Source organism: Perca fluviatilis, chromosome 10 (genome assembly GCF_010015445.1).
Source record: "Perca fluviatilis chromosome 10, GENO_Pfluv_1.0, whole genome shotgun sequence".
In the NCBI taxonomy this organism is placed as follows: domain Eukaryota; kingdom Metazoa; phylum Chordata; class Actinopteri; order Perciformes; family Percidae; genus Perca; species Perca fluviatilis.
Genome location: NC_053121.1, coordinates 27069229 through 27096937, shown reverse-complemented (window position 1 = coordinate 27096937; position 27709 = coordinate 27069229). Strand labels below are relative to the sequence as shown.

General features: G+C 39.3%; 1 protein-coding gene across 1 annotated transcript; it reads left to right on the top strand.

Annotated features, from left to right (window-relative positions):
- Positions 1–1040: 1040 nt before the first annotated feature.
- LOC120566767 (sodium bicarbonate transporter-like protein 11) lies at positions 1041–27653 on the top strand. Its single transcript, XM_039813404.1, has 20 exons — positions 1041–1235; positions 10741–10791; positions 11640–11735; positions 12058–12101; positions 12400–12619; positions 12719–12800; positions 13045–13168; positions 13565–13774; positions 16849–16933; positions 17109–17234; positions 17340–17453; positions 17688–17820; positions 18115–18188; positions 20208–20487; positions 20858–20964; positions 21295–21460; positions 21603–21776; positions 22617–22812; positions 23538–23707; positions 25956–27653. Exons 1-20 carry the CDS (start codon positions 1199–1201, stop codon positions 26020–26022), a joined length of 2556 nt encoding a protein of 851 aa, XP_039669338.1. The 5' UTR covers positions 1041–1198; the 3' UTR covers positions 26023–27653.
- The last annotated feature ends 56 nt before the right edge of the window (positions 27654–27709 follow it).

The following is a 27709-nucleotide window of genomic DNA, read 5'->3' as shown; positions in this document are numbered from 1 at the left end:
TTATTTGTACAGGACAGCTGAAGACATGAAGGGGGAGAGAGAGAGATACTGACCACTTACTTAATGAATCATGCACAGCACCTAACTGATCACTGTACTCACAACAAATCATTGAACTAATTATGAATTCTCTATTATGTGTATATTGCCATCTGTTAAGGGTAGCAGCACGGCATAAATAATATAAAGTAAAAGCAGGAGAACAAGAGCAAGAAATATTTTATACAAAAACACCAATCTCTATTTACTTATTCATTTATTTTAAGCTACTAGAATAGTATTCAGAAAGAATAGTAGGGAGGGGGGTTGGGGGGTGCACCAACGTGATTTTGAAAAGTGGTGGAAATTACACCCTAGCATATATATAAGTATATATGTATATATATATATATATATATATATATGCACCAACGTGATTTTGAAAAGTGGTGGAAATTACACCCTAGCATATATATAAGTATATTATATATATATATATATATATATATATATATATATATATATATATATATATATATATATATATATATATATACTTATATATATGCTAGGTTGTAATTTCCACCACCCTTCAAAAACACGCTTGGAACTCCCCAACCCTCCCTACTACTATTCTTTCTGAAAGAATTTGTCATTGTGATAAACTGAAGTACAGTATATCCTGATTTTTATATCACCATTTCTATAAATGTATGTAGAAATGCAAGAGATGGGATTCAAATCAAAAAAATTTTTGCCGCGAGGACCCCCAGACACCTTTTATATATATATATAAAAAAATATATATATATATGTATATATATATATATATATATATATATATATATATATATATATATATATATATATATATATATATATATATAGGCACGAGGACCCAGCAGAGAAAAGAAAAGAAAAACACGCCTCTCACCCTCTCTACGGCCCTCCCAGTTACTCCTTCAAACAAATGTGCTGGAAGAGGGGCAGGGAGGTGGTTTTACCTCAGCATACGTGTGTGTGTGTGTGTGTGTGTGTGTGTGTGTGTGTGTGTGTGTGTGTGTGTGTGTGTGTGTGTGTGTGTGTGTGTGTGTGTGTGTGTGTGTGTGTTAAGATATTGAGAAAAAGATCACCAGTGAGTGCAGGGTATTTAGGAGCAGAGAGGAAGGATGATGTGTTGACCTTTGGAAAGCATCTTACCAAAAAAAACGTGGAGAACATGGAAGCCAAAAAGGTCCTCCATTTTGTGCCATATGGTAAGTTTTGCAGGGTTGAAGTGGGATGACAAGGTCTTTCATGGTGCAACTTAAGCCAACTGTGACAAACATGTGGAGGAACCCTCTCTACAGTATATGTGTGTGTGTGTGTGTGTGTGTGTGTGTGTGTGTGTGTGTGTGTGTGTGTGTGCTCTTTCTACAGTATGTGTGTGTGTGTGTGTGTATGTGTGCTGATAACATCTACTGTTTTTTTATAGCATATAGTGCAGGCTTTCATCTTTACAAGTACAATTATCTCATAACACTTCTATTATCTTTTATTTGCCTTCTTCTCTTGGTGCTATTTAAACTATTGATGTCTTTGTATTCTTGCTGTTAAAAGCACAGAAAATGAACAAGATGCTTTTATTGCCCAAAAGGATATGGGTCAATGTTTACAATATGGAAATAAACAGCATACTTGTCTATCATGGAAGGTTTTTACAGCAGACCTGCAAATAACTTTTAGCATCTATGTTAACACCCTTTGAATCATTCCAGAAAAGTACATTAAATTGATTTTAAAATACTTATTTGGTTAAACTTCCTGTTGTTGTATTAAGTTAGAACGTGAGAGTCATATAATCCGCTATCCCAGTTTGCTACATAACGCTTTTTCTTTTATCCTGTCATGCTGCTTTTCTTAACTCACGAAGCAAACTGAATATGTTTGAGCTATTGGTCCGACGAAGCCAGTGGCTTATACGTTATAACCTTGTTAAGAATTCTTCACTATTTCTTGACATTTTACAGACCAAACAATTTATAAATGAATTAAGAAGACAATTGGCAGATTAATCTATAATAAAACAACACACTACATATATATATATATATATATATATATATATATATATATATATATATATATATATATATATATATATATATATATATGGGTATGAATGTATTTTCTGTTCAGTGCCATTAATGGGTTAAAAGGTAAAAGGATTAGGGAGAATATACAATGAAATATAATATAAAATGTCTTAATATTCTAATTTGGCATTTCCATTCTTGTTTAAGACACGTTCTGCTTGAAATTGATGGTAATATGATGTAATTGGGATTACTATAGAAGTTGTTTCAAACCTACAGCATCCCCATCCTTTACTACTATTATCTTCAGACTTGAACCGTTATGCAGGTTTAATGTCTTCCACCAAAAACTGAATGTTATTAACAAGAGTTGGCTATTTAAAACACTTCATTTCCCAGAGCATTAATGCCACACAAACGTGTTTAAAGTCTAAGTGACAAGATAACACCTTCGGATGTATATTTTGGTTAGTGAAGTGAACTTGTGTGGCTATGATTACTGTTGGTCCAGTGGTCATATCCATCTTGCTGGATAACCAAACATCTGGTTGTTCTTATCGTCAGCCTTTGAGATGTTGAAGTGGAATGAGCTGTAGTTCCTCTTTCCTGTTATTTGCTTTATTTCAATATGAGTGTGTACATTGTGACCTACAGAGTACACACTGTTCATGGTACAGCTGCTCACGCCAAACGCTGACAAGATTGATTAAGCTTTAAAAAAAACGAGTCTTACATCTTTTATAACATGGCACGGATATGTTTTACTGCAAAGCACAGAAATTGACAAGCAGAGCTCCATATTTAAAAAATTAAAGCAGCAACGACCATGCACATTTGCGAACGCCGTGTCCCTTCTGCCTTGATGGTTTGACCTTGTACAGTTCAGTTCTCAGCTTTGTAGCTCTTGTTCCCAGAGACCCAACAAGGATTCTTCTGTTTCCTACTGCTCAAGGGCATCCTTTGCACACAGATAGCAGGCTGGCAGCGATTAATAAAAGATGCCTTAGGCTTTAAGTCAGCCTGTTTGTCCAGTGAGATTAACAGAGTGGTGGTCTGGTTTGTCAGAGTTAGAAGATAATAAATACTTTTAGATAAAAAAAAGTTTTTAAATTCCGGGGAAACAGCAGTCAGGGGCAGGGCATCTTTATCTTGAGTAATGTGGTGTATTTTGAAAATATTCCGCTGTAATGTGGAGACATTTGAAGGGAGCAATACTGTTGGCCTCCAACAACACCTCCCTCATCTGCGTTGTCAGATCAAGAGGAGGAGGATGATGGAGAAGTCAATAAATGAAAGCACAACCATGCCTACTACTGAGATCCAAACAAATACCTTTGACCCATTGCTTTGCTTGTAGTCTACATCCTTGACGTTACACTTCTGGGATTGATCCGTTGGCCCTGGAAAATCCACCTCATTTCACTCATTTAGGCCGGTTGTATCCGTTGCCTTGGGCTTCCTTTGTGTTGGCATTTTAAACTCTGTTCGATTTATGAGGACTATGGTTAATCTTTTCTCAGATCTCTGCAGGGTAAATCCAGACAGCTAGCTAGACTATCTGTCAAATCTGAGTTCTCTGTTGCACGACTAAAGCTTTTAAACGTGCACATTTGACCCGAAAAAAGGTTCCTTCCGAGCCTATTTTGCAGCAGCACCGCAGCTTTTCTCCGGTGTTTAGCACCGCCCAAGACGATTGTGATTGGTTTAAAGAAATACCACTAAACCAGAGCACGTTTTCCTCCCTTCCCCAAAAGATATGTGGAGTAGCCAGGCTCTCCTCCAGTGTGCTTTGGTGGAGGGTCTGGCAAAGCGAGACTACTTTACTCGCTACTACAACTCAAAAAGAGCTTTTATATGATGGGTGGAGTTAGCTAGTCCCCAAATCACGTTAAATTACTGCCCGTCACAGAGGGTCAACCCCGTACGTATTTTGTAACGGTACCGAGTAGCATCAGCCTCATCTGGCTCATTTTCTGTAGTTTCTGTAACGTCAACGTCTGCTGCAGTGTCACTCGAAGCAGCAGTAGCTTCAGGGGCAGGCTTATCAAAACACTAAGATTTTTGGTAAGCCTGTAATTCAGAAGTTTAACTTCTCTTTTGTTTTCTATCTCCTTTGGTGATTCACATTTCATATTTGCGAAGAGAATGACCGCCAAGCAACTGCGTTTGAAACGAAACTTACGCCCTTGATTGTACCTATAAGTAACCTGCAACACAGTGATTTTATGAAGTGTCAATCATCGTTGCGTATCCTCATGCTTTTGTAAGAGGGTATACTGAAATCCTGGAGCTTTCCTAGTGGGTATACGGCGTATGCCTGCGTGTCACGTAGACTACGCCACTGACTGTATACACCCACAAGTTTAATATGAATTTTCATTTAAATGTTACAGGGAGAGAAAGGTAGCCTAGAAATCTAGACGCACCCTAGCGACAGCAAATTTAATTTGCAGCCAGGGGGGTCTAGGCACTCTCTGTTGGCTTGCGAGCTGGAAAAACCAAACTTTGGTCAGACCAATCACATCGTGTATAGAGTCGGTGGGCGGGCTTATGGCTGCTGCTGCTGGGAACAGCGGTCTTCTGGAAGACTTGGAGTTAAGCTTTTCTTTGAGAAAAGAACAAAGAACGGCACTGAAATCATTCTTAAATAAGGAAGATGTTTTTCGGAGTTTTGCCGACCGGAAACGGCAAAAGTTTAATCTATCAACCATATAGCTTCGCTACCTTCTTCGTTGCTCTGCCTGGTTGTAGCGCTATCCTATTGCGTTCAGAGGAAATTTGAAAGACAACCGTTTACCCCGCCCCTCAGATTGAGCTCCGTCAATGGTGAGTTCCCAGACCCAACATCTTGATGTGGGTCTGGCTTGTCAGGCTAATAGCCGGGACACACTTAGCCAATTATTGGCCATTAGACAGTCTGGTGAGGTCAGTGACGCAAATCTGTTCATTGTGTCCCGTGCCGTCGTCAGTCTGGGGGGCTGTCGGCATTCATTTTGGCCGACCTGACATGATCAGTCGGCGGCAGGGCAGTCGGGACTCATCCGGAAATGGGGAGCAGAATGAGCCTGACTAGAGTCTCTCAAAATCTGACGAAAATCTTTTAAACTGACCTTTGTTGAGCTGAAATGAAGACAGATTCAGCAACTGCATGGCCTATTTCTCGCTTAAAATGTTTTCAGAAACATGTTTCAGTGAACTATTTTAGTACAATATGAGATCGTATTCTGAACGGCCGCCATGACAGTCTGGCTTTGAATTTCCGGAGAAAACAAACCCATGTGACGCGTTCGTCCAATCAGCTGCCGGTTTTCATTTCCTGGGCAACAATACAGATTAGCGCCGCCTGCTGTTATAGAGATGTATTACGTCTTGTCTCATCTCGTCTTGTTGGTGTGTTCTGTGGCACTTTTTGGACCAACACGAGGAGACTGATCATTTCAACTGGCTTTTCTGTCAACGGTCGGCCGTCGGCTATATGTGTAAGCAGCTTAAGAGAAAGGAGGGATTTTGAAATAAAAACACCTAAAAATGATTTTTAAACATATGTTTGTCATATGGAAGGTCATACAGGATTAGAACTTGTATATCACAAAATAAAAAAAACAGTTTTGCAGTAGTTTACGAACAGGGTCAGAAGACTATTTGAAAGAGTAACATCACCTACATTACATACATTCTGTCACTGTTGATGTCACTAGACAGCACAGTAAGCGTGAGGAAGTTGCCCAGCCAGCCAACAGGAAACCCATAAGCATGAGTCATCGTAACCTACAGGTCTGCAGAAAGACTGCAAAATATCTTCTCTGATAAACTTTTGCAGCAGTCTGTACTGATTGAACAATGATGAACAGAGAAAAAAAAAACAGGTGACATTTCCTACACTCCTGTCAATTCTTAGTTTTTAAGCACAAATGTCAGTCATGCCTTCACACCAATTTCACTGTTGGGGCTGATGAGAAAAGTGTGTGTTTAGTGGTAGTCATTGTCTATTGTTGATCATGATCAGAAGATTTAGTGGAGCCTATTTACAATGAATTTAGTCTATATCCATGACATTCCACTTCCAGGATTGCTCTCGTTCTGCTGGCAATTCCCCGGGATGTCACTCTTTTCGGATGTCCGTTTTCAGATGTTCCTTTACCTTCCGCTGTCTTTGTGTTGGCATTTTGAACTCTGGTTGATTTATGAGGACTGTGGTTAACTGCTCCTCAGATCTCTGCAGTGTAAAACCAGGCAGCTAGCTATCTGTCTAATCTGAGTTTCTGTTGCACGACTAAAACAACTTTTGAACGTACACGTTCCACCAAAACAAGTTTCTTCCCGAGGCTATTTTGCAGCGGCACTATGGCCATACCTGTCAAGTTTTGGATTTGAAAATAAGGGAAATTTTCCGGCGCCCACCGCAAGCAGTCCCACCACCCCAACCAAGCTCCAGTATCCCTTACATTTTAAGACAGGTGTACAAGAAAGCTAAAATCACCACTTGATGCAGAATGCTGAAAACATTTACAATTTATAACATTGCTTGTCTTTACATTTAGCCTACATTTTATTTTCATTCCACACATTCTTTTCATTTCATATTGCTTTTCTTTTACAGTTTTTCTTTTCATTTCACATAACTTTTCTTTACTCTTTTAATGAGTTATTGTATAAATTTGTTGCAGACTTTGCATTCTTTAAGATTGTTTTGGAAGGAGTGTATTAGTGGGCGGGGCCAGAGCGGTTTACAGAGTGGTTTACATGAGAGTAGAGCGCAGACAGTTCTGTTGTATGACGTGCTCCTATTCTCTGTAACAATCTTTCGTACCATGCTAAACACCCTTTTTGAACTTGCATTGCTATGGGGAATGCATAGTAAAGCCTTCAGAAGTTTTGGCAGCGCACCGTCTCTGTCGAAGCGTCCATCATCCGTCTCTCATCATCTGACCTCACACACTAGCCTCGCGACAACTGCCACCTACAGTACCTGTAGTAGGCTACTGCAGGTGGCAGTTATCGCGAGGCTAGTGACAGAGCTCAGATTGGGAATGTTTTTTTTTTTTTTTTACTCCGCCGGGCCCGGGCTATTATTATTTTTTAATAACGCAGGTTAAAATACGGGAGATTTACGGGAAAATACTAATACGGGAGGACGGCGGGAAAGAAGGGTAAAATACGGGACTTTCCCGGCCAAAACGGGATACTTGACAGGTATGACTATGGCTCCGCTTGGCACCTAGCACCGCCCAAGACGATTGTGATTGGTTTAAAGAAATGCCAATAAACCAGAGCATGTTTTTCTCCCATCCCAGATTGCTGTGTGGACTAGCCAGACACTCCTTTGCAGTGCTGTGGAGGAAGGTCTGGCAATGCAAGACTACAATGAACTTGACCAAGACAGTAAAGGTCTCAATCAGGCAGACTAAATCATTCTCCACATATCCTGTGGTACAAACAGCTCATTGCATAAGCTGTTAGGCACCCTGTAGTCATTGCAGACTCCTGTCGAGTGGAGGAGGCCTGGAAATGTTCTGTTTAATCTGCTTTGAGATATAGCCTTGCTCGGGAGCCCCCCCTGGAGCCAATCTCTGCCTCAGGCAAGGAAAAGCTCACCTGTACAGCTACAGCAGTGAGTGTTTCACAGATACATACAGATTTGTATTGCAAACGAGAGCGAAGGGGTCTCTTTTTTCAGTTTCTCAGCATGTGCCGTTTTTTTCCCTGTCCTTATTAATAACATCTTCATAACTGACATCCACTTTCTATCTTCATCATTTTGTATCATATAATAACTTTAAAGGTCATCATGGTCTGACCGAACGTGTGTCACACTGGAAATAATGATTCAACAAGCTCAGATTTTTTAGTTTCTGTGCACAGAATCTGTCCGTGTGTGCGATGGGAGCAGCTGGAGAGGATGATGCCTGCTGGTGCTGACTGTGTTTGTCGCTTGTGAAGTGAGAGCTACTGTGGCACACAGGCCAGACACAACAGGGTCAAACTGTGTCAGTCAACATGGAGTCCAGTTTCACAGTTTTATCATCATGTTCTGGTCAGTTTGTGTCTGTGTCAGACATAACAAGTCTGCAAGGATAGCTTTCATTGGGGTTTTATTATGTAAGATGTTATGGTGTTAGTGTGCCTTGGTGGCCTAGTGGCGCGGATCATGAACCAAGACTTTTGTTGCATTGCGTTCCCAGTCTCTCTCTCCCTATATTTCCTGTCATCTCTCTACTGTTGATTCTCTACTAAGGACATGAAATATACACTACTGAAATTTCCATTCCACTCCATTATAGACAGAATACCAGCTGAGATCAGTTGCATTGTTTTTTTTAATCAGGGCAGCAGTTTTCAGATTAAATTATGTTGTAGAAAGAAGTGGCTGATCTTTAATGTAATATCTACATTGCCCATTATCAGCAACCATTCAGCCAATGTTCCAAAGGCACATTCTGTTTACTAATATGATATCATTTTAAAAGGCTAACTGAGAAAACATTGGAGAACTCTTTTGCAATTATGTAAGCACATAATGTAATCTGAAAACTGCTTCCCTGGTTAAAAAAACAATGCAACTGATCTCAGTTGGTATTCTGTCTATAATGGAGTGGAATGGAAATTTCTAGGTGAACCAAAACTTTTGACCGGTAGTGTATATTAAAAAAAATGAGTATCATCAGTCTATGTCCCCTTGCAATCCACAAAAACATTTGACCAGACATACAAAAGAAATCCTCTAATAATTTTTTACTTTCTATTTTTGTTTTATTCTGCATACCATGAAATTATATTATTACATTTTCTGTAAATTTAATTGCCCTACATGATGGTCTAAATACTGTTAAAGCCTGACCTCAGTGGGTCACAGAGTATAGTATGGAAGATGACGATGGCGAAAAAAAAGTTTTGGATTCTGCATTAAGATTTATTTATTTGATTAGGACAATGCACATTAATCAACATTTCTATAAATGCACCAGTGTTAGCCAGTCAGCTAATTTTCAGCTGTAGTCCTAGTTGCATGAATGTCTTTATGGTGGGAAGAAACCCACACAAGCACAGGGAGAACATGCAAACTACACACAGAAAGGGTTGGGACGACCTGGGTTCAAACACAGAACCTTCTTGCTGTGAGGCAGAAGTGCTAACCACTGAGCCACCGTGCTGCCTTTAAATTGCTAAATTAAAGCTAAACTGATGATAATCCACTGGTAACCCGCTGGTTAGGTTTAGTAAATTGTGGTTTGGTTTAAAATACTTACTTTCATGCTAGTTAGTTAAAGGTCCAATGTGTAGGAATTTCTCCCACCTAGGGTTGAGATCATATATCGCAATCAACTCTCTCGCACCACGCAGTTTAAAGTACGTATTACAGCTACGGTAGCCTTCACGCTTCAAAAGCTGGTCTCTTGCTCATTTCAATATCCTTTTTCTTTTTCTGGGCGAAGAAGAGGACTCATGTTCCTGAAATTTGAAATTTAAATACGTGTGGTCCTCCATGTTTCCTTCTTCAAACTTGCCGGGGCCGGGAAGCTACGATACCCGTTAGCATTATTAGCAGCACCTGGGAGTTTATCATGTGACAGCGAAAATGCGAAAGGCGGAGCAGTATGTCCTGTATGTCCCTTACCGGCTAACACATTTCAAGATGGCGCATGAATATGGAGCGTCTACCCCAGTTCATGCAAATGCAAATGTAAAATTTCAAGCCAAAAGGAATACTTGGAATTGATGGTGGAGGTAGCTATTCATGAAAAGGACACGTTTGTGAACGGGCAACACAGATTTTGATAATGAACAACTAAACACGTTACACACTGGACCTTTAAGAATGTTTTGTAAGGAACGTTACATAAGAAAGTCAACTAACGTGGCCTACGTAATTTAAAAAAAGTCAACAATGACTTTTGGGACACAAACACCAGTCTCCCAGGGTTGTTTGACCCATCCACCATCAGTTGCTCTGAGCATCTAACACTGGTGCAGATGGGTGATCAAGCTTACCAATGGATGATAACGATCACTGAGCCAACTAGGAGGTAGATTAGGGCCCTACCGCATCATATCTGTGGTAGTGATAATAACTGAGGACGTCCATTCAATTGGCTGAATGATCAATATCTTTATACCAACAATGCGTCAAATGACTACTTTCAATCTGAAAGGTGTGGCTCATAGTTACCCTGCAGTTTCCACTGAACTCTCTGAAACTTTTAGCATGTTCTTGCTCATTATTTTGGTTTGCAAGGTTATGGTTTTGCTTCACTTTCACTGCTCTCACCAACCTTGTTTGCAGCAGACAGCTGTTTTTGGCTTAAAAGCTCTGATAAACCCTTTGTATGCTACCTGCCCAGCAACAAAAAGTTGACTGACAAAGTTAGCGACTATAGCTGGTGAACATAGTGGAGTATTCAAGAAGATAAATATTTCCTTCAGGAGCTGGTGGAGACCAAAAACAGAGCTGCAAGATAGTGACTTACATTCATTAGCTAAATGATATTGTTGCACTGAATCTGCTCAATGTAAATAAGCAAGTGTTTGATAATATAAGGTGATAATATATCAACATTATATATTTTATATGATTCAAACTTTTTTATAATGTGGTCAATAAAACAATAATGAACTATTATAATTTTAAATACTTTATAATAAAAAATTAAGCATGAAGTTGTGCAAATAACTTTTTTTCCTCCTACAGAAGTTCCAGCCACTTGGACGTCCAAGAATGGACATGTTTTGCAAGAAATGGGTGCGTAGCTGGAGTAATACATATTATTATGTGCTCTGATTGTTTTTCTCAGCATGCATGGGTCCTGTTATTTTATGTACATGATATGATCTGCTCTGCAAGCACAGAGGACATTATTCCTCTGAGCTCTGAGTTTTCCACTTGAGCATACAAGGGGAAATACATTCGTTTTTCACATGTAAATTTATTGCAACAGTTATTTATGCTAATGCCAATACTTCTTGCTGCTCCCTGATGACCCATTTAACATGCTGGTGAGCACAGCCTGTCCCCTCGCTGGTGTGTTGAGAGGTTAATTAATGGGTAAATAACGAGGCAGACGATCGTTGACTGGAAGCGGGAATAATCATTGCTCAAAACTTTGCTCATGAAGGGTTAAGGTTAATTCTGTAATTCTGTGGCCGTTTCTTTCTTCCCTCATAAAAACTTGCGATCGAAATGCCATATTACTTCCTCTATACAATTAAGGAATTTACGAGGGGCTGCTATTGTTATGTTGCTGCATGTCTGGTTTAAGGGGGATTTTTTTATTGGGTCTCTCTTTCTCCCTCTTGTTGTTTGCTTGTCAACAGGTGGCAGAGGGATGGGAGGTAAAATACACTGTTAATGTGGCTGGCATTGCATCTTAACCTTGTAACCTTAATACAAAGAACAGTTCTATCTCACTGTACGGTTAATCTATGAAGTGGTCTTTATCATTACTCAATTGCAAATGAATGGGAAAAAAGTACTGCAGCAAAAAAACTATAATTCTGACTAGAAACTCTGGTTCACTTGAAATTATAAAACTGTATGTAAACGGAGACTTGGTTGATTTTTGACTGTGACCATTTATTGTTTATCCACAGAGCTGCAAGGTGGGGAACAGGAGGATTGTGGGCAAGATTCACCCGTCACTCACATGGACCACATCTATAACAACCAGATCCAGATCAGTGTTTCAGGTGTGTATGTTTAAAAAGTATAACATGTTTAGTCTGTGGTGTGATTTGTTATAATAATAAATTAATAAATGAAGGTTAGGGAGAACAAATGCAAATACTCGTGTGACTTTCATTGTATGAGAATAATTTGCAGCCTCTGCAATTAGGAAATCATGTGTGCCAGCTCTGATTCCCCGAGCCATAACAACTAAGACAAAGTTCATGGACATGAACTGGCAGCTAGTGCTCTGCATTAACTACTAATACAAGAGATATGTTTTAGTTATTTCTAAGAATATGAAGAAATGATTTGTTTAGAATTCTATGTGGCTTTTATTTGCAGATCCTGAATATCCTGGGCTTGGGCTTTTGAATACAACAAGAAAAGTAAGATGTGCTTTTCCAGTCCCCCTCTCTGTGTTCTGTCATAATCATTACTGCAGAATTACTGTAGAAAAGCAGCATTTTACAGATTGTTTTTCCAACTGTCCAATTATAAAGCTAAAATTGCCAAATGTCTACCCAACTCACGCTTGATGTTTTAAACTAACTGAGAACTAAATCTGAAAGCAGTGTTACTTGCGTTGCATGTGCGGTCAAAATCCGAAAATGAACCTTTCACCTATTTGCACTATGACATTATATCACCATCAATCAAATGCCCCTTGTTTTTGGCTCACATTAGTATGTGAAGCCAATGAACTTCCAGGAGGAAGTGCGCGCCCACAGGGACCTGGACAGCTTCCCGGCCCAGGCAAGCATCCTTTTGGACGTGAAAGCTGCCACTCTGGACGAGGTCCTGAGGCGAATGTTAACTCATGTGGTGGAGGACGGCCATGGCAGCTATGATGTGGACAAGGTCATGAACTCACTGTTCACGGACGCAGGAGGGAAGGAGCGTAATGGTGAGCCAAAGATATTAGAAGCACTTTGAGATGAAGTGTTTGCTTCAGAGGATGCTTGACATAACAGCTTGTTCATTGAAATATTGAATGCTCCCACAGTTCACCTTCTGTCAGAAACCATTCAGGGGGTGACTGCTACTTCCACTGGCGTATGTTACCAGCAGTCCTGGCTTTGTGTTCTGTGAGTTCATCTACAATAATATTTATGTGAAAGGGTACTATTTTGACTAATTTTCCAGCCTCCAGCTCAGTAGGGGAAAGTTGTGTATAGTTGCTGAGTTTATTCGACTGTACAGGGACCACAACAACACATCTTTTGATGGGAAAGTCATTTTATTCATTCTAATTTAAACCTGTCAATTAGTATGCTGCACAATCAATCATGTATACACCACTGATCCAAATGAATTTTTCTATCAATTCAGCTCCAATGTGAGGAGCCTGCAGAGACGTCATGTCTGCATCGCCCGTCTGGAGAGGCCCCAGAACTGGGGAGGCAACTGCTGCGAGGCCCGCTATGTCATCCTCATCCTGGCCCCTCCTCAAACGGTAAGAGCCAATTGTCAGTTCTTATATTCAAAACTCTCTGTATTATTTTTTTAACAATCTGGATGCTTACAGCAACAATTTTCACAATCGAGTAGTCGCTTAATTTTATGGAAGAAATGTCGGAAGTTCATCACTTTTAGCCTCTTAAATGTGAATATTTGCTGGTTTTCCGAGCCTTCAATGATAGTAAACTGGTGACCTTTGGATTTTGGACTGTTTATCGGACAAACAAGCAATTTGCAGACATCCCCTTGAGCCCCTTTTCAGTATTCTCTGACATTTTATAGAACAAATGCTTAACATAGAAAATAATAATCAATAACAAAATAACCATTATTTGCAAACAAATTGACAGAACAGTCAGAATCTGTTTAACAATCTTATCATCCGTTTCAGAAAAGCACCAAGACGGCCATCGAACTTAGTAGAACATTTGCCACGATGTTCTCCGACATCTCCTTCAGACAGAAGCTTTTGGAGGTCAAGACCCAGGAGGAGTTCAAACAGGAGCTGGTCTACCAGCGACAGCAGCTCTCCATAGACACAGAGAAGCCAGTCGTAGAGGAAGTGGAGGACTCAGATCCACGTAGGGGGAAACCACTTCAGGTGTGAAAGAAGAGTAAAGTAGGAGATATAAAACAAACAGTGACATATTGGCTTTGTGCTTTAATCAGTGCACAAGTGGCCATATGACTAGCGTGAGTTGAGTATGTTGCGTAACTGTAGAACAATGATGCCAAAAAGCACAAACCTTAAAAACTAATATACAACAATACGTAAACATAACTCTCCCTAACAATGGGTTGTTTCTTGTAAAACCAACATTTATATTCTCTACAGACTGTTAGTTTCTCTCCACAACATGTGGAGACCACCCTCGTGTTTTCCGACTCCATCCAGGCATATAAGGATGTGATGCAGTAAAGTAGTTGAGCCAGATTATCTGATTATCCTGTTTCCACACTTTATCAGCCAGGGGCCGAGGAACGAGAAGCAGCTGGGCAACAAACTGAAAAAGCTGCCAAGTCTGCCATGGCTCTGACGGCAGAATGTGTGCAGCTCCATGTAATGATAAAGTATTTCATTATGTCCAGTGTTAAAATTAAGAGGAAATGTGTGTCCTCAGCAGGAGGGTGGAGAGAGGGGAACACCCAGATACTGCCTACAGAGAAAGCATGTAGTAAAAGACCAAAGTAAACAACAGATTGTGGCTACATCTGATGTCCTGAATGGTTTCAAAACAGCATTTAAATTTAGGTTATTGCTGCTAAATCACCCTTTTAACCTGTTATGCAATTCTAGTTGTATAATACAAAAAACACACAATGATGGACACTCAGGTGTGCCAGTATTTTGCCAGTTTGATATATTATACCGGATGTCAGCTACGTTTCTCCACAAATTTGAAAAAATAATAATAATAATCATTATTTATTACGTTCATTCAAAAGACCTGATATCCAGTCAGCAAATGCATTTAAATTGAGGTATTTTCAAATGAATTTCCTCAGTCTGTACCTTCTCACTCACAAAAAATCAGTCAGAGGATTTTTTTAAAGTCGTGTTCAGACCACGATTAGCACTGTGGGGATTGGAGGGGTCGTCCAATCATTATAATGGGACCACTGTGTCAGCACAGCATGGGTCTTGGTGCAGCAAAAAAGCTCCTCTGGCCAAACAAATACATGAAAGTGCACATTCCTCAGTGGTGGAGGAAGTATTCAGATCCTTTATTTAATACCACACTGTAAAATACTCTTATTTACTTACAAGTAAAAGTAAAATTTTACTTAAAGTGACTATATGTAACTTTTACACGTTTCTGAAACTGTGTAATGTTCCACCTGATGATCATAAATGACCTGTAACAGCAAACAAGACTAACAGTGAAAAGAAGGCTAGTTTTATATAGCTTTTATTAATGCCTCTGCCAGAGTCAGATTTTTCCCGAGAAGTCACAAAATGATTTACGGCAGGTAGACAGTGCTACAGAGAACACATTCTGAAGGGTCACAGATTTCGGTGTAACACCGGAAAAGCTTGTTATTGTATCAAGCCAAAGGTAGCAGGAGATTTCTTTATACAGTCCTAATTGTATTTTAATTTTATTTAAGAAGTTACCTGCTTTTGTGGCAGGGCTAGCACAGAAAATAATGAAATTAAACAACAAATTTCATTACAACAAGTACAACTAAAAGCTAAAAAGGAAAGTGAAAGACGACGGGCGAAAATGCAAGTCAATCTCGGTCGGGCTTTCAACAGATGATTCAAAAATGTCCCCGAATTGGCTTTCAGGTATGTGATAAATATTTATATTTATTATAACTTTACAATGCGCGATGTGGTTGTACATCAGTAGCCAACATTAAATTATGTCCCAATTCCATTTAGTGCGGACGTGTTATTCCTTTTAGTCTGTGTTTGTGTTGGCCTACTATTTTCTTTTCCCTTGTCCCCCTGTACTTGTGTAAAGCGTCCGTTGGTTTCATGAATTGCGCTATATAAGTTATTACGACGTTGGTTGGTACAACAATCTCTTAATGCTTTGGCTCGTGACACAGTGACAATGATAACGTTACCCAGTATAGCTCACGAGACATCCAAAGTAGGCTAAATTACTGTGTGCAACACTTGAAATGCAAAGATGCATCTGTAACATATTCTCTTTATGTAAATGAATGATTTTCTGTATGAGCAAAACATTCATTGCGACTATATGACCTCCCAGTAACGCTAACTCAGTAATCTACAGTGGGCAATACAGCACCGTAAAAGAAAAGACCTTTACGACAGCAGGTGTGGTAAAAACACTACCACTTTAGTCCAAAGCGGCTGCTAGAATCAACACAAACTGAAATTTAGCATATAGACACTTTAAGTAAAAGTATTTAAGTATATTCAGGAACATTTATTTAAAGTATTACAAGTAAAAGTACTAAATGCAGAATAATGCCCCACTGTTATACTAAATAAAAAATAATAAATGATTTGCTTTAACAATCAAAATAGTTTTTCTGCACAAATCTTAATTTGTAACTAGTAACTAAAGCTGTCAAATGAATGTAGTGGGGTAAAAAGTGCTACATTTCCCTCTGAAATGTAATGAGGGATAAAGTGGCATGAAATGAAAATAATCAAGTACCTAAAATCTGTACTTACTAGTACAGTACTTGAGTACATCTACTTCCTTTCAACCAGTGTGATTCCTGTTAGATTACTTGGTGAAATGATTGTCTTTGTAATAACTTTCCAGAGTTATAAAATCCCTTCAAATAGCATTATAGACCACTGTGCAGTGTTTTGGCATCTGATAAGCCTTCAAACTGATGGATGTATGACTCACAATGTATTCATGCTTAAAACAACCAAAACAGCCCAATTGTTTCTTTTTTTCTTGTTTTGAAACATAGTGTAATTTTCCAACTTAGTGCCAAATCTAAAAAAAAGTATTTTTTCCTCACAATTTTGAATGCTTTATGAAAATCAAGACCAGAATGTATAGTGGAGCCTTTAGCACATACATGCAAATGTCAGTGCACAGAGAACAGAAGAAGTCTTGAATTCTATGGTCCTATTAGATGACTCTCCAACTACTCAACAGCATGTGTCTCTTGCAGTTCTTTACACTAACTGAAGTGTCCTGTCTAAATGACTAAATTATGTCATGTCATTTTTCACAGTGCAAAGAATTCTTTAAAGTCGGTAAAGGTGTTTATGATGACCTCCGTCGCAGACTCCCCCTCTACCCCTCAGACTTCACAGATGGTATTAATATTTTCTTGTGTAATACTTCTTCCTTAGTGTGATCTATTTAACTTAAACAAACTGCTACAAAATCATGAAATGTCTTCTTCAAAAATCTTACGCTTTGAAGATATCTTTAGATTGTGGCTGCTTTGGCTGTTGAGTCTTTAATAAGCCTTTTAAATAATCCATCAAGGCATAACTGGGAAGGACCGCTGTCTGCTGAAGTACACTACCACTGCTATTTTCCTCTACATCGCCATTCTACTGCCTGCTATCGCCTTTGGCTCATTGAATGATGAAAGCACAAGAGGAGGGATAGGTATGGACTCCTGTCTTTGTTGTCTTAATCTGCAACAATTCATAATATTATTAGCTATTTAATCTGAAGCATAAAAAAAGTATTGAAGTTTAGTTTTTTTGACAGATGTTCAGAAGACTATTGTTGGCCAGAGCATTGGAGGAGTGATCTATTCTTTGTTTGCTGGCTCACCACTCGTCATTCCACTGACCACTGCACCACTGGCCATCTTCATAAGCGGTACGTATGATGTCCTACTGCTTAGACAGGGGAATTAATCTGTAGAGCACATCAACAGCAAAAAGGAACAGAACAACTCCATACAGTATATTACATGCAGCAAATGTGTTGCAACCCAAGCTTGATGCTGGATGTTAGGCAGCTTCAAACAACCAAGTTGGTAGCCAGGTCACCAGACATGTTATTAATTTAATGCAATCAAATGTATGTTTGTGGCTTTATGTATGTTTTTAGTCATCAGGGGAATCTGCGACGACTACGAGCTCGACTTTGATGCTTTCTACGCCTGCATCGGTTTATGGAACAGTCTATTCCTCATCCTCGGAGGCTTATTCAATGTCAGCCTGTTTATGAAACTCTTTAAACGGTAAATACACAACAACACATTTGTTACTATGACATATCACAGACAGAAGCCCCATACTTGTAATATATGTACCTAACCATTTGGCCATGCACTGAGGTCAGGTCACTGATAAGAGAAGACGCCTCTCTTATGACTTCCTGTTTTCAACCATAATTATTAGTTATGTTTAATGTGCACTCTCACTATCAGGGCCATCATTTTGCCTTGAACGGACTGTTATGACTGTGTCTGTGTTTTATTTAGATAAAACATGAATGATCACGCCATGCCTTTTCTTTTTTTTAAATCTCCCAGCTCGACAGAAGAAGTCATTGCATTGTTCATCTCCATAGCATTTGTCTGGGATGCAGTGAAAGGCACCGTCAAAAGTAAGTCGAGACAAGGTCAGATTACATTAAACTTAATGTAATCCTGGACTCCACCCTCTCTTTCCATACTCACATCAAATCCATCAGTCTTTTTTCAGCCTTTTTTCATCTGAAAGCATCTCCAGACTCGGGCCATCACTTTCTGACTCCGTGGCAGAAACCCTCATTCATGCTTTCATAACATCCCATTTGGACTACTACAATGGAGTCCTGTCTGGGGTCCCTAGCAAAACCCTAGACAGGCTCCAGTATGTCCAAAACTCTGCCGCCAGGGTCCTCACCCACACCAAAACCTGGCAGCACGTCACTCCAACCCTCATCCACCTTCACTGGCTCCCAATTAAGTCCTGCATCGCATATAAAATCCTCCTTCTCACCTACAAATCCCTCCATGCCCTGGCCCCACAGTTCCTCTCTGACCTCCCCCATCCATACACCCCACCCTGAAACCTGCAGTCCTCCGACGCTGGCCTGCTCTCCATTCCCCACACCAGACTCTGTACCTTCGGAGACAGAGCCTTTAGTGTTGCAGCCCCATCCCTCTGGAACACCCTCCCTGCAGATATCCGAAATGCTACATCCCTGGACATTTAAAAAAAAAAACTCCTGAAACACCACCTGTTTACCACAGCCTACAACCTCCTTTAGCTTAGCTACAGTAATTCTGTAAAGTGTCCTTGGGTTTCATGAAAGGCGCTATATAAATGAAAGTAATTATTAGTGCTGTCAGTTAAAAGCGTTATTAACGGCGTTAACGCAAACACATTTTAACGGCATACATTTTTTTTATAGCGAGATTAACGTTCTTTTTGGCCTAGCAAACTTTTTAGTTTTTTTTTACATGCTGTTGCAACAACTAGTAACGTTAGAAAAACTACAACACCACACCGGATCTAGCTAGACCAGAAACAAAACAGGCACGCCGCACACACTTGTTTGGACTTGCGAGCCGGCCAAAGAGTAGTTGGCTAACGTTACGTTTTGAGTGGATGGCGAGCAAGACACCGAAATGGATGCCAATAAGATTCTGAATGGAAAGTTGACTTTTAAAAAGTTGCCAAATGGTTCCACTGACAAGACCAAAGTGATGTTATGTGGTTGTAAACTGAGCTATCATCGCAGCACGTCCAGTCTGAAATACCACTTGATGGCCAAGCACACAGCTGATGCGAATTCTCCGCAACAAAAGTACAAAGAAAGTCAATCCACTTTTCTATGTTGATAAGAGCATTCAAATGAGAAAAAATAATGGGACAAAAAAGGGACAATTAGAATAGATAAAAATGTGCGATTAATTGCAAGTTAACTGTGATATTAATGCAATTAATTGCGATTACATATTTTAATCGTTTGACAGCACTAGTAATTATTATTATTATTATTATTATTAATAAACATGTTTTGAATGCAGCATAGCCATCTCTCCAAACTGTAGGGAGATGTCTAAATGTCCTGCATATCGTTTGTTATAGATAATGTAGCCCAGCAAATATACATATCCATCATGGAGTCTAGAGGAAAACCAAGCATAAAATCAAACAGGCCCCCTGTGCTTTGTGGGAAAACAGACAACCCTATAATGTACATTTCACACAGCTTCTGTTTATATCTTTTTCTAAAGGGTTTGTCACAAAAATAAATGGATGAGCACGATGGATTCTTTAGTGTTTTCCCCTCTTTATGCCTCAGGCTGTTGCTACCAAACTACATCAAAAGTTAACAAAGCTTGAATACAATGCACTGCTTGAATGGCTTGAAATATATACGGAAAATGAACACATGAAATTATATTTTGATAATGTGGTACATTATGTATGAAGACACTCAGTGTGAAATAGACATAAAGTCTACTTTTTTATATTCTCTGCATCAGCATTTTCTGCTGAGATCCAAAACGGGGCTTTTTTCCCCTAGTACTTGACAAACGTTAAATTGCACAGGTGTATTTTTATGTAAAGATATTATAATTATTTGAACATTATCTTTTCATCCCTTTCTTCTTTCTCCCTCACTTCCTAGTGTTCCGGCACTTCTACCATGGGCCCACGCTGGCGACCACAAACAGCACGTTGGTGCTTCAGCAGATTAATGAGATTCTAGAGAAGATGCAGAACCAAACAGGAAACATGCCCGAGCATCATAATGAGACCGTGTCACTGATGGGACACGCAGAAGGACATGTGTCAATCTTCCTGCCCGAGGCTCTGGTGTTGACAACACGGGAAAGGCCCATCCTCTGTCTGCTGCTTATGTTGGGGACTTTGTGGCTGGGTTACACCCTCTACATCATTAAGAGGGGGTATGTTCACTTACTGGATGACTTTATCAAATTATATACAGCAAGAAGTGGCACAAGTATATAAAGTTGGGAGATCCAGAAAAAGAGACGATTTATATCCCAGGAATCAGGCAGAAGGTAACAAATCATCTGCAATGATTTTCACTCTTCAGGTGTAATGATGTAATACATGATGTAGATAAAAGTGTGTATTTCCATGTCTGACTCCTGGGATGTTATTTTTCTTTCCCCTCCCAACATTCACTACGTAACATGGCTTACTTTTCAAGCTAAGAGAATAACTACAATAAATACAGAAGTAACACTTGTAAAATATATTACATCAGAGTTGCTAAATGTTGGAAAATGTGTGCTTCTTTTCCCCTCACAGCCCATATCTGAATTACAAAATCAGAGAGGTGGTGTCAGACTGCGCTTTGCCGATCTCTGTGCTGATATTCTCCTTCATTGGCTCCTACCTTTTCCTTGACATACAGCGTGAGTACAGATCTATCACATAAAATAACTGACAGAAGAGTACGCTTGAGACTTAAAGTCACAACCTCGGTTGTGCTTCCACTGTTCATAAATCCTCTGTTGGAGGTGGAAAAAAAGGTAAAATATTTGCTTTCTGAGAGCTTTTAACCCAGTGTGGGTTCTAAATCGATGTGGGTCAAAGACAATGTGTTGATTGTTTTTTATAAAACAAAGCTTACGAGCAGCAAAGTTCACCATTCAGGCATTTCTTTTATTATGTTTATTATTGTTTCACCTTACAAATGTGAAAAGACTGTGTGTTATTCAATGTTATGTTTTCTATTCTATTAGTTCCTATGTTAAGTGTCCACGACGGCCCTATCTTCAACTTCCCTCACTTTGAAAAGCTGTCAGGAATGAACATACTGAGCGCAGTCGGGCTGGGTTTCCTCCTCGCATTGCTCATCTTCATCGACCAGAACATCGTCATCTCACTCACACATGTACCACAACACAAGTAAGACCCTGAGTAACCATGGCGAGAAATTAACGTGTTGTAACACACACATTTCTGATTTGTTGTAGAAATCTGGAGGTTATATTGTATCTTCTTCTTCTACTACTACTTGACACACTGTGTGTTTGAATGTCTGCACCAGGTTGCTCAAAGGCACAGCATTCCACTGGGACTTAATGCTGACTGGCTTCATCAACATCCTCATGTCCTGTCTGGGGTTGCCTTGGATGCACGCTGCCTTCCCACATTCCTCCCTGCACGCCCGTCAGCTGGCCAAAGTGGAACAGCACGTAGAGAACGGACACCTCTACACGACGTGAGTAAAGTTAAAACAAGGACAAAAACCAAGTGGTGCTTTCAAAGACATCCAGACTGAAAACACCAGCTTGCCTTTAGCCGTTTGTTTGGAGGCTTTGTAACAGTGGTGTTCAAATACTGATCATAATAACTAGGCATTCAGTGAAGTAAACATATATTAAAAAAAATAGTCAGCTTTATTCATTTCAAAACTAATTGTCAAACATTTAAGTTGATCTTGAGTCTGTTTAGGAATATAAATTAAAAAAATGTTTTGATGATTATTTTTGTGTGCAAACCCTGCACATTTTTTCTATCGGAGTAGTCCTTTGATGTTATGGTGTAATGTTTATCCATTAATGACATTAGTTAAAAGAAAATACAGTAAAACATATAAAAAAGGAAAAATATATAAGTTGACCAGCTGATCAGATTTTGGCAATGTTAAAAATCATTATTTTTGGTCAGAAACTGCAAGCAGATTGGAAATTAACTTGTAATTCCAGTTTTACTTTAAGATATTTGAGGAAAATCTGTTTCATTTAGCTAAAAAAAAAAACATGCAAATCCTTGATGACATTGGTTCTCAACCTGTGGATCGGGACCCCCTAAGGGGACCCAAGATACATCTGAGGGTTACAAAAGAGATAAGAAAGAAAAACAGACATTTTTCTTACGCAAAATGAAGACTAATTTCTAATCTGTTTTTCTTGTGAAATACTGCATACTTTCACCTGTTTAGGGCCCCTAAAGTCAAAATCACTCTTTGGTTGACAAGCATGTCCATACTAGGGCCATAACCTGTGATTATATTTAACAACATATTTAAAGTGCTTTACTCTGCCTTTGTGTCAAACAGTATTGTCAGTGTGAAGGAGACTCGTCTGACCTCGTTGGTAGCCAACATCCTGATCGGCCTGTCTGCGTTCATGCTGCCCATTCCTCTGCAGTGGATCCCCAAGCCCGTCCTCTACGGCCTCTTCCTCTACATCGCAGCTACTTCGCTTGATGGGAACCAGATGGTGGACCGCATGGCCCTGCTGCTTAAGGAACAGGTGAGCAGGAAGGACACTGTGGTTTGATTAGTTGGTCTGTTTGTCTTTCCTGTTTATCCATTAAACTTCACACGGTGGCTGCACCAAATGGCACCCAGTAATTGTCTGAAAAAGTTGGATATCCAAGTATTAAGTGGGCTGAAAAAGTTTTGGGTAAAAGTTATGGCAACTTTGCTGCCACCATGACAAAAAAATGAAAAAATAAATATCATATAATATCTTGCTATGTTGTTATAACAAGTCTATATGTATGTCTATATGACTATATGATAAGTTAATTGTTTTAACAAGACATTTTGAGTTGCTAGAAAGTTTCATTATATGAGAAAAGGCGATTTGTTGTTATATCAAGAAACATTTCACATAACAAGAATAATTTGATTTATTTATTGTAATAATGAGAAAATATGTCATAATAGCATAAAAATATCATGGAAAAGATATGGTAAAAATGAAACCATGGTGGCAGCAATATGCTGCCATACAAATAAAAATGAATTCAAGCAAAAAGCAAAAATTTACATTCATGTAGGGGAAATTGGCGCCTTTTCCCACTTAATTTGTCATTCATGCTGCAACAACAGGTGTATTGTCACATATAAATATTGCCTTTACAACTGTAATGGGTATTAGTCAGTCAACCTTTATATTAGCAAAACAAAACATGAAGCAAAATGTCATTTAAAAGCATTTTAACCACATCATACTTGCACTTCTCTGTCTAGACCTCCTATCCTCCTACACACTACATCCGCCGTGTGCCTCAGAGGAAGGTGCACTACTTCACAGCAGTGCAGATGATCCAGCTGATCATCCTATGTGCTTTTGGGATGTATCCTCTGCCCTACATGAAGATGGTCTTCCCCCTTCTGATGATCTTGCTGGTCCCTGTCAGGTAACATGACCCAACAGGGGGCTGAGTAAGATCATGCAAACCAACACAGTGCTACAATGTCTGCGTAGAGTTGTCATTATGCTAAGCCCCATTCAGACCTGGTATTAACATCTGTCCTGAGTGATATCACCACCCCTGGATGGGGGTGTGATTGTCTCAATTCCCCAGAACCTCAGTGATGCAGGGGAGCCATGATTGGCCTGCTTATAATGCCTCGCCGTGGCATATGTTAAGTTCTGGGTGCGAATAGCTGTCTTATGTTCAGATACCCTTAGTTTGAGTTGATGTTTTGTTTGGCCTATATACGCCAATCCGCCAATAGAAGGTACACTACATGTGTGCTGTTGCAATTAATAAATGAAGAAATTTAATATTTCTTGCCAGTGCGCGGATGTGAAAATTCCTTCGCATTGGTCGAATTAGAGCATTGCGCACAGTTACCACATTTATAGAAACCCAGGGGTGGGTTAGGGAGCCAAGTGGTCGGAGATGGGTTGGACATGTCTGAATGGACCAATCGATCACGAATGTTGCCGGCACGCCTAAAAATAAACCTGGGCGGATTGGCGCATATGTCTTTGAGTGTCGGGTCACTCTTCAGAACATGCTAATGCTTGCGAATAATGTTTTTCATTCTTCCTGCCTCTGGAGTGTAGCCGGTCGAAAAAAATACACTGGGTGTGTGACTTAGGTTTTTTCTTCAACAGTGAGGCGCGATCTGTACTTAGAGACCATGTTTTTGTAACGTCAGATTTATCATAACCTCGTTCAAAACGGTGCGCTAAATGAGCTGCTTTGGACATAAAATCAGCTATGGTGCTACAATTTCTTCTGACTCGCAAAAACTGGCCCACTGGTATATTGTGGACCAGATGAGGCGAGTGATTGCTCTCGGCTCTTAACAGGGTGTTGCTACTAAGGGGTTTGTGATAGATGGTGGATTGTAGAATATTATTTACGTCCTTAGAAATGGTAAGATCTAAGAAATCAATGGACTGGTTATTACATTCCATAGTAAAGGACAAATAATCTGTGGAAGAATTTACATAAGTCAAAAAGTGATTTAGCTCATTAAGGGTACCCTTCCATATTAAAAGAACATTGTCTATGTATCTTCACCATAGTGATATTTTGGAATGAAAGGGGTTATTTTCAGTATTGTGTATATATTTTTCTTCCCATAAACCCATCACCAAACATAAGAGGGTGCAAAGGTACTCCCCATTGCAGTCCCTTGTAGTTGTAAATAAAATTTGCCAGAATATTTAAAGAAATTATTAGATAGAATGATCTCAACAAGATTTACAAGAAATTCTGATGGAGGCAGAACATCAGTGGGATGTTTAGCAAGGTAATGCAACATTGCTTGTAGGCCTTTGTGATGGGGTATGCATGTATAAAGACTTTGCACATCCAAAGACACAAGGAAATCATTGCTTTCACAATTCCAATCATTAATCAAATTCAGAACATCAGTTGTATCCCCAAGGTATGATGGTAAGCTGTGAACATATTTTCTTAGAAAAAAATCAACAAATTCTGAGAGAGGCTCAGTGAGGCTCCCTATGCCAGATACAATAGAGCGCCAAGGAGGATCATCAAGTCGGGCTCCCCTGCATCACTGAGGTTTTGGGGAATTGAGAAAAATCACACCCCCATCCAGGAGTGGTGATATCATTAATAAACTCCTATGGAGGGAAGCGTTTTGAATACATACACTCGGCACTTTAGAACCTCTAGGTTTAAATGAAGAATTTAATCTGACTTTCTTTCTCTAATGTCAAAGAATGTTAAAGTATAGTATTTAAGATGAATATACTTTTATTCCCATTGTATTATGAAAATTTTTGTCTGTTCTGAATCCCTTTTGACCTGTTTGTGGGCATTTGCCCTTTAATGATTGATTAATGAGTGTAACACCTTGGTTGAGATGGGTGTATCTTCAGGTAGCCAACGCCCCTCTTACGCACAATCACCCCTGATTGGACGGTTGATGATTCTTATTAAGGTCTTTATTGCCCATTCTCTCCAAGGACTCTGACGAAGATGTAACCTTACATCGAAACATTAGTCACTGTTATGCACCTTAAGAAATAAAACTATTAAGTAAGAAGACATCTGTGTTGCACCGGCAAATTTTTTGTTATTTTGTCAGAATGAATGTTTGGGACGGAAGGATTTCTACCTTTAGATACTATTTCCATACAACACACGTAACTGTACAGCATCTCTCTGTGTTTTATCTCAGGACCAGCCTGCTTCCCCAAGTAATCGACGCCAAGTATCTGGATATCATGGACGCTCAGCACATGTAGAACAGAACACACCATATGAAAGGATTAGTTTTCTCTGGTAGGAAGGGAAACAGACTCAGAACTCAATTATTGTGTTAACAACTAAACAAAATGCATTTGGACTGCAAGATTTGGATGCGAGCACTCTGCTGTTGACTGGACGACCATTTACACCCCTCATAAGCTTTCTCATTGTTCCATCATCACACATTCACTACCAATGTAGCTGATACTTTAATATCTAACATTCCTGCTTCTTTATTGTAACAAAATATAGTCATGAAGGAGTTTCTTCTGTTTTGCTCCTTTTTACAAACACACACATCTGTGGTGAGCTGGTGACTGGCTGAGTTAATGTCAGGCATCTTTGTAATATTTAAAACACGTTCATCATCATTTAATTTAATTTAAGCAACATGTTTTGCTGCTTGGTCTGTGTCCTACTTGGATTAAAGTGTGATGTGGATGAGGGGATTTCAGTGTTTTACCACCGTCAAAAATCCAGAATCATTTAACAAAGTGAGAAGGAATTTCTCACACTTGAAAACATGCAGAGTGAAGTATTACCTCACAATGATGACGTTTTAATAACACTAAAGCCAGGTATCACAAGATCTGTGTTACAGTTGTTTATATGTGAAAACTGCTATTTTAATTAATTAAGATAAGACATGTAACATTATGTTAGTATAAAGGTAATTTGTAATTTTCTGTGCATTGTAATCTTTGGATTAAATCATTTTTTGTTACACAAATAAAGCCCTTTAAAGAAACTGAATGAACATTTTTCATCATGCTGAAGCTACTCGATATTAAAAGCAAAATACTTAACATGCACCACCAATCATCGATACAGTAGGTAACAGAAGGACACCTTCTCAAATATGGTCACTCACGGCATCAGCACAATGCCATCCTTTATTGAGCTGAGAGGGACTGACAGTTCTAAAGTTCTGACTGTTAAATTTCTCCAGTAGATGGCAGTAGAAGCTCATCTTCAGGATGGTTTGAGATCAGGCTTGGCCAATGATAGATGTATACTTGCCAGTACTTTACAGACAAAATGAGGCAGATTCATATCAAGTATTCAGTATAAGAATAAGAAACTGGGATAATGACTTGGACAGACATAAAGCATGAGCAGTTTTCCCAAAATCTACCACTTTAGATTGTTGCATTATTTTGTTTCATCTGTTACTTCCTGTAGAGACAGTTTTTGAAGCCAAAAAAAACAAACACCTGACGCTCTAATTTTAAATGCATTTTACTGCCTTTGATGTGCTCAAAACTGTTATTCCACCATTAATGCATCAACTACTTCATAATGAATGTTTTTCAGGCATGTATTAACTGTCTGTTCTGAGTGCACGGAATATATTGGCAGAAAAGAAAAAAACGCAACAGTTTGAGCCTTCTGACAAGCAAAAGGAAGCTCCTTTTCACATTGTGCTACAATGAAGCAGTGGACACAATTATCATCTGTGGCCATGCGGCTGAAACCATAATCATGAACACAGCAGAAAAAAATTCACATTAAATAATTTGGAATTAAATTGTCTGCCTTTGTGAAATGAACCAGACCTGAAAGGCATCATGTTAATGTCGTCTGAGAGTGAATATGTATTCTGTTCTTGATTTATAATGATTAAATCACTGGCATGATAAAAAATGATGATTGCTGCATCCGTCTCATGTGTACTTTCAATAG